The 8,171-nt window shown below is 31.6% G+C and overlaps 1 protein-coding gene across 1 annotated transcript; it reads right to left on the reverse strand.

The window, feature by feature from the left end:
* Positions 1 to 336: 336 nt before the first annotated feature.
* LOC100241433 (large ribosomal subunit protein eL34) lies at positions 337 to 4,810 on the reverse strand. The gene is made up of 4 exons (XM_002273640.5): positions 4,594 to 4,810; positions 4,384 to 4,463; positions 818 to 927; positions 337 to 710 (listed from the first exon to the last, which is right to left on the reverse strand). Exons 1-4 carry the CDS (start codon positions 4,670 to 4,672, stop codon positions 617 to 619), a joined length of 363 nt encoding a protein of 120 aa, XP_002273676.1. The 5' UTR covers positions 4,673 to 4,810; the 3' UTR covers positions 337 to 616.
* Between the last annotated feature and the right edge of the window lie 3,361 nt (positions 4,811 to 8,171).

The raw sequence follows: 8,171 nt of genomic DNA on the forward strand, positions 1-8,171 counted from the left end.
TAACATGTCAGTATACTGACGAATAGTGGTGGCATAATTTATTAAAAAAAAACAAAAAGTTTGATTATAAAGATTTATTATTTGGGATAGTGTTTGATTTTTATTCAAGATAAGGATAATTTTAATATTTTTTTTTAACAAACTAATGAAATAAAAATCTATTTACGCATGGATAGCTCCCTCCGCAGATAAAGATAAATCGTGTTTGAAAGTGTAGGGTCCATGGTAGATGGTTCTATCTAAACACTCCTAAAACTTATGCTTTGATCTTCCAGAGCAGCATTTGGCATTTAAGAGGCTCAAGATATCCAAAACCCAACTACTCACAGAAACAAGTAAAAGAAAAACCGCTACTCTAACGTTACAAGGAATTTAAAATAAAGTTTTATGACAACCCTAACAAACAAATATTAGGAGGCAAAAAATCAAAACAAAACAAAACCAAACCTAGCCTGGTGGATTTGTCGGCAAAGTAAAAGAAGTATTAGTCATCAGAGATTAATCAACCAAAGAAAAATACAAATTCAAATTTGACCACCTGACATTACATTTCCATGATTCAATACTGTGGGCATAGCAAAAACACTCTCAAACCATGTCACTCTTACTTTTCACCTCAGCTCTTTGAGGCTTGCTTTTCCTTAGCCTTCTGAATCTTCAAAACCTTCTTCACAATTTTCTGCTCCTCCACTAAGAAGGCTCTGATGATCCTACAAAACCAATTGAAAAAATAAAGACATGTCCAGCAAAGTTGATCTTAAAACTTTCCATATGAAATGATATGAATGAGCACTGAACAGAAACTTTGCTAACATACCTTTCCCTCACAGCACCTCCAGACAACACACCCCCATAAGCACGGTTCACAGTCCTACGGTTCCTAGGTAATCTAGACCTCTTGTATTCTGCAGGTCTTAGGTGAGGAATCTGCAGACATAGCCAACATTCTATCACATCCAAAAATGCACTGAAATTTTAAGTATACAAACCAAATTGTGCTACAATAAATGCTATCAAAATGTGCAGTAAAATCAAAGATTGATGGGAAGATTGAGCACCCAGTGGCAATTGAATCAGACCATTAACCAATAATTATGTTCTGAAATGAATCCAATATGCTTCAAAAAGTTATTAAGGTGGCAGCATTTAAAAGTACTAATTGTGGAGATGCAAAAAACAAAAAAAAAAAAATCTTATATTTGTAAGGGAACACAGTGATCATGCAACACTGATAAAGGCAATACTTTAATAACAGAGCATTATTTCACTAACACCTGAATATTAGTTGAATAAAGTGAAGCAAACATAGCTACATAACCATGCTTATTCAGATGCCTAGATTCCGAATCCCTACCACATGGCAGTTTATGTCAAACACCCTCTTTTTGAGGTAGCACACATTACAGGGGGGAAAGTATCTACAAGACCCAAGATGATAACATGGAGGTGAGTAAAATTGATTGCTTTAAGCCTATAATGGAGAAGGAAGTGGGTGGGCGAGGGTGTAAAGGGAATTTTGATAGGTAATCCTTTTTCCCTTTTTTTTTATCCCAATTGGGATTTGAACCTGGAACCTCCCATAAACCCACCCCAACCCTTTACCACTTGAGCCAGGCCTCAAGGGCAAGCCTATAATGGAGGAAAATGCTGGTAATCTCCTAAATGAGCCTATTTGCTTATTTGTCATACTACTTGAGTTGGAAAAATCTTGATCTTCTCTTATCAGATGAGCAAACTCATGAATCTAGGTGGGGTGCTATTTAGATCCTAAAATTAAAAAACACAGCTTCTGATAGAGACTGGCCAACCCAGCAAGGTAAGCAAGTGGATCGGTTGGATAATCGGTTTTAACTACACCACAAAGCTATCTTTAGTTTGCAGAATAGAGTAGATGCTGTATTACATTCCCCCATTCCAGTGTTTGGTTGTGCATATATGTTTTCTGTCTTGGAATTTGATGGGTTTGCAAAATCGTGGCGGTTAAAAATTAATTTAGATGTTTGCAAAAATGATTCTAGGGAAAGAGTTCTATTATAATTAGAGTATCAAGCACATTCTTATATTTCAAATCAAAATACAACAATGCCATTTATCACCATCAAATGATCTTCATTCATTTAGAAGAATAACACCATTCACCTCTTCAGAATGTTAATTAATTTCACCTTCAATAGATGATAAAACATAAATTACAGAAATATTTACAAAATAAGTCAAAAAATCATTTTCAACTTATGTGTGAAGATGAATCAATCATGACGACTGAGGAATTTTATTTCCAAAAATGTAAAGCAATGAACAATTGAAAAATACAGATGATAAGCATATTTTACATGAATTTGATGAATTTCAGGAAAGATTCTCAGTCCCTTCTCCATTACTAAGAATGCATCCCACATTTAGATTTCTTTTCGCATAAAAAATTATTACTAATATTATTATCAATTCTTTCTCATTTATTAACTATGTATCTTTTTATTTCACACAAAAAATAAATTATTACAGTTGTTATTATCATTATTCAATTCTTTATTATTACTAATATTATTACCAATTCTCTCTTTTATTAACTAGATATATTTTTTCACAAAAACAAATAATAATTTATTTGTCTATCATTACTAATAATAGTATACATTTCTCTTTTATCAACTATGTATCTTTTTTTCACACAAAAAATAAATTATTACCAATTCTCTATTATTATTATTATTTGAATAGGTTTGAATGCATGTGAAATATGCATACATTTAAAATCATCATTTTTTTAACCTTTCACTCTTTATATATATGAGATATCAACATTTTAAGTTAAAATAAGATAAAAAAAAAAAAAAAAAAGTTACAAAGGTTGATTAATTATCAAGTCCTTGATATTGATGATGCATGCTCTAAAATTCATTTTCTTTTTATTTTATGATACAACTCTTCTAAATTTTTGTTCTTTCTCTTTTTTCTTCTGGTTATGCCGTTTCAGTACTTCTAGATAGTAGATAGTTTTGAAGTGATTACCATGTTTTTCCATCAATTATTTGCTTTATTTAAACACACAAACACATATAAGATATTTAATTATTTGTTTTGCTTTACAAGTTCATATTGGTATTTAAGACTTAGTTACTAAATACTAGAAGGTTTAATGTATATAGCGCATATGAATTCAAAGGGATAGTACTGAAAGCCTAGAATATATTTGATATCCATTCCAATACAAACCAAACATTGTAAAAGGACTAGAAAAATTTTACAAGTTTTAATCTTCATGTAGCCAAACACTGGAATACGAATAGTTGAATCCTAATTTTTTTCTTATTCCAAGATTTTTTTTTTTTTTTTTTTGATAGGCAAAAGCACAAAAAAGAGGGTGTCTAACAGTCAACACAAAGCATACAGGAAGTATACAACAGGCGCCAAAAAACAACAAACAAAAGCGAGGAAATAACAAAAAACAAACCCACCCTCAACTAGAGCCCAATCAATCAAAAAAATTCCAAGAATTGAAAAGCACATTCCAACTTTATAATTCCAAATGAGACCCAAAAAGTATACCATGAGGTAGAGGGCAGAAGGATTCACTCCTTAGACCCTTCTTTCAACAAATAATAGGATAGCATTAAGAAAGGCACAAAGCATGGTCCAACCAGTAGGGGGTTCTCAGTCAATTTTGCAACATATGCAATGAAATTAGGAGGGCAATAGCATCTAGAATAGAAAATTAATCAGAATTGAGGAAATAAATAAATAAAAGCCTTGGACCTGCAAAGCCCAAGTTGTTTGCTTCCAATATTTGTTTCAATGCCCTTTTGGTAATCTTGAAATTTATAAGCACACATGAAAATGCAAAGAACAAAGAACTTCTACACTATAGATAGGACATAATTCTAACCAACTTTTGAAATCAGCATCAAGTTTTAAGTACACCACCACCATGGGAGGGGTTATGAAACTCAAAAATGAGCCTGGTTGCTTCAGTTATGAAGCAAAACTAACTAATACATGCAACTCCCAACAGTTAATCCTATCTCCCAAATTGCCTACATGTTGTTAGCCCGCCAACTAACTAGCAAGCCCAATGGTGAAGGTGACACATGTAGCAAAAACTAGGTTTGTCAGTAGTTTTAAATTTACAAAATATAGTTCAATACTTTTTTTCCAATATGAATTTATTATAAATACATTATTTGAAATGTATTAAATCTACATTTTTATAATATGGGTACTGCAATTTGCAAATATTAACCCAATTACAACCATCTCTACTAAAATTAGCTCAACAAAACCCAACACCAACACCAAATCGCATCTGTAGATAAATGTACTCGGTAAATATATTCCAAATTCAACAAGAAACGAATAAAAATTAAGAAACAGAAAATCGCATACCCCTTGAATCCTCTTTCCAGTTACAGGACACTTAGGACCGTTTGCCCTCTTCTTGGTGCTCTGATACACCAGCTTTCCACCTAAATTCCAACATTAAACAACAAACACATAGACCAAGTCATGGATCGAATCTCATAACTATACACGCAGAATGATATAAATCTGTACCAAAAAAAAAAAAATCTCTTTCACATCAAATGGTGAGATGACCTGGGGTTTTGACGACCCTGTGCTGGTTGGACTTAGTGGCATAGCTGTGCCGCTTGCGATAGGTAAGACGTTGCACCATCTTCGAGCTCTCTCTTCCTCTCTCCCAGGGTTAGGGTTTTGAGATAGGGCTGAAGTGAAGCTTATGGTTTAGAGACAATATAAAAGAGTGGGTGCCCTAGATCCGACGATTGTCATGAAGCCACTGCTTTTTAATCGACGGACGTGGGTGTTCGTTTAATAGGAAGAATTGGTAAATTTGCGGCCCAGGCCATTGGGCCGGAAGACGGGTATGATGATAGTTGGGCTCCTATCGTTAATTTGTAACAACTAAAAAGATAAAAGCTTATCTTTTTTTTTCATATGAAGAGTTCGTGCATGTCTGAGTCCAAGTCCTTGAGGGCAATGAGGGGTCTAAAAGCAACCTGCCCACTCAACCATGATAAATTGATAATACAAGCAGCTCCATTTGCATCATGATCACTGGAAAAAAGCTAATAAAGTAATAATTAAATTTTCTCCCTTTATTTCTTCATATTTATACCTTTTATTTAATAAATAAAAATTAAAATTTATAAATATAGAAATCTATTTATTTTATAACAATTAAATAAAGACTAGAAATGATAAATAAGTTCCATTCTCATATATTACTGTGTTTGGATTGTTTTTAGTATAGAAATTGGGACAAAAAATCTATTAATATGGAAACCAAATTTCACATGTTAAAATTTTGGTTCATTTCTTTCAAATGGTATTGTAATTTATTTCCATTTCCATCTTAATTTTATTTTTATTCCTATTCTATTTGTATTCTATGAATGTTTTCATGTGTTAACAATTTCAAGTCAAAATGTCCATTATAGTTATGTAGCTCAATTGCTTCAAATCCACCATCAAACTCTTGTTATTTCTAAATTGATAATAAGATATTATTAGAGGAACTAGCATGGATGGTTTTTGATATTGATCAATCATATTTTAAATGTTATACTCTTGTTGATTGATTGATTGATTGATAACACTAAAAAAGCAATAATTCATCTATTACCCAAAATTTTCTATCTTATGAGATCAATTACATTCCAATCACAATTTATAAAATTGTATTTTTTTTTTCTCAAACTAAGTTGAGTCATTGGATGAAGCTTGAATCCCCACTACTTAAGATTTTTTTCTAGATTTGGGATTCATGATTGTGAAAAGTTAATGTTGCTCTTGTGAACTTTAATTTCTTTGTCTAATTTGGGTTGGGGGGAGAGGTTTAATTTAAGACAGGACTTTTAGGTTTTGAGTTGAAAATTGTATTTCATATGAGAAAACTTTCTTTTAAAAAGAGTTAATTTTGTGTAGATTTCATACCTACTCTCATATTCATTTACTTTTGGGACAAAATTCAAATTTCATGTGTAGATTTCATCCCTACTCTCATATTCATTTATTTTTGGGACAAAATTCAAATTTCGTGTATGGATATTAGAAAGAAACTAAGATCATGTTTAAAAGTATTTCCAAAGGCAAAGAATTATGCATGACAATGGAGGAAAGTTAAGTTTTTAAGAGTACTAAACAAGTGGTTTTGGCGAGAACAGAATATTTTGAGTTAGGTAAAATTTTATATTCAATGTTTTTTTTTATGATGAATGTTGTTATCATGAATTTGTGATTATATGTGGGTTTTTTTTTTTTTATCTCTTGGAAGATTTTCCACCTTATATTATTATATTCATTTGCCTTTCTATTCTTTCCATTATTTTATGTTTCTTGTTTTACTGATAGTTTATGTTTCATATTGTGGATAAGTTCAAATAATCAACTCTAAAGCAAGTTGAAGTTGAATAATATCTGTATAATCCTTTGAGGTGAAATGCATCGAACTCAATGTAGAAATTGAATAAAATTATCAACTAAACTAATATATCAATAGAAGGTATTAAATCATCTTGGTGGTACTTTTGATAATATATGGGCATTTTGAGAACGGTGATGAATATATAAAACCACTAGGTCCATTTGAATTGAATCAATAAGTGAATTTCCATAAATAGTAGTATCTGCCACTACTTGAGATAGATTTTAGTAACACCCAAAGTGAAAATGCACACAAAATGCACCGAAGGGGTATAATAGCTATTAAAGACCATTGAGAGGGCCTTTTTTACACCTATTTGTGGGGTTAGAATTGCGCCTAAAACACATAAGAAAAGTGACTAAGGAGTGGTTTACATTGTGAAGGCACCAAATGCTTTCAATTTGAATCTTATGCCAAATTTTGCAATTTTTCTAGAATATTCCTCGCTAGCATGTGGCATATATGACCAAATGAGAGGTCATCATATGTATATTTGACTACTATAAAAAGGTTTACAATTAGTCCCAAGAGGGACTTTTATCCTAAACCCTTGACATAAAAGTTTTAATTTCCCATTTTTATTTCAATTTTTCGTCGTTTTGTTTCACTTTCTTGGCAACCAAATATATTATATGACTTGATTTTCTTTATCATGAGTGGTTGATGACTTTTTAATTCAAACAAAAAATATGGAGCATAGATATTAAGAATAAAGATTATTTCTAAGGTATAATTCCATGTGTAGTTCCCTTCAACTAGACATAACTAAATATTTGAGACAATTCTAAATTCTTATTTCACTATTTGATTTATAGAAAACATCATTTAATGACTTATGTGCAAAATTGAGGTTGAATCTCAAGATGAATCTACATGAAATTTTGAAAATAAGATAGAAAATGAATGAATTATTGTTTATGGTTTTTAATATCTCATAATTACGATTGGAATCTAGAGATGAGAGTGAATTAGGTCTTTAGATGTAAGCTCTTGATCTAGAGTTAAGGAAAGACTTTTATTCTAGGATTGTACCTTGGATTGTCTTCATGTTTGAACGTTTCTTTGCATTGTATTTTTTGTTAAGCCTTTGGCTTGTGAATTATCATAAATCTTTCATCATCCTTTTGAGATTTTGATTAATTCTCATAACAACTTCATTTATTCATAACTCTAGATTTCTCTCTTACGTAAACAATTGCTCATAAAGAAATCAATCCATAAGGACGATACTTAAATTGTCTTTTCTTATATCGTTTTGGATGAAGGTAGTCATTCAAGCCGATACTTTAAGAATTTCACATATTGAGATAGATCATCATTCTTTTCTTATATTGTTTTGGATGGGAGTAGCCGTTCAAGGCAATACTTTAAGAATTCCACATATTGAGATATATCGTGGCAACATGACCAAAAATATGGGAACTGCCTTTCACACCTCCTGAGACTATGTGGCTCAATGACTCCTTGACTAGTTAAATCTAGAGAGTAAAGCATGGAGGAGCATGGATATGAAGATCAATGATCTTAGGCCATAGCAGTAGTGGTTTCCTAGTTGGATTTGGCATTATTTATGTGGTATAAGTGAAATTTGATTTTCCATTCTAAGTTTTTATATGTATAGATCTGTTTAGCCCTTCAACAGCAGAACACAACTTAAACATAACCACGTGCTAATAAAAAAAATATTAACAATATGGAATATTAAATGCCAAAGAGAAGAAGCCCCTCA

The sequence above is a fragment of the Vitis vinifera genome, chromosome 1, assembly GCF_030704535.1.
Source record: "Vitis vinifera cultivar Pinot Noir 40024 chromosome 1, ASM3070453v1".
Classification (NCBI taxonomy): Eukaryota; Viridiplantae; Streptophyta; class Magnoliopsida; order Vitales; family Vitaceae; genus Vitis; species Vitis vinifera.

What these genes read in the sequence shown, in the direction of transcription:
- LOC100241433 (XM_002273640.5), bottom strand. Translation starts at nt 4,672, where the DNA reads ATGGTGCAACGTCTTACCTATCGCAAGCGGCACAGCTATGCCACTAAG. An exon ending in CAGGGTCGTCAAAACCCCAG is followed by an intron (nt 4,464 to 4,593) that starts GTCATCTCACCA and finishes GTTGGAATTTAG; the next exon opens with GTGGAAAGCTGGTGTATCAG. An exon ending in GGAGGTGCTGTGAGGGAAAG is followed by an intron (nt 711 to 817) that starts GTATGTTAGCAA and finishes TTGGTTTTGTAG; the next exon opens with GATCATCAGAGCCTTCTTAG.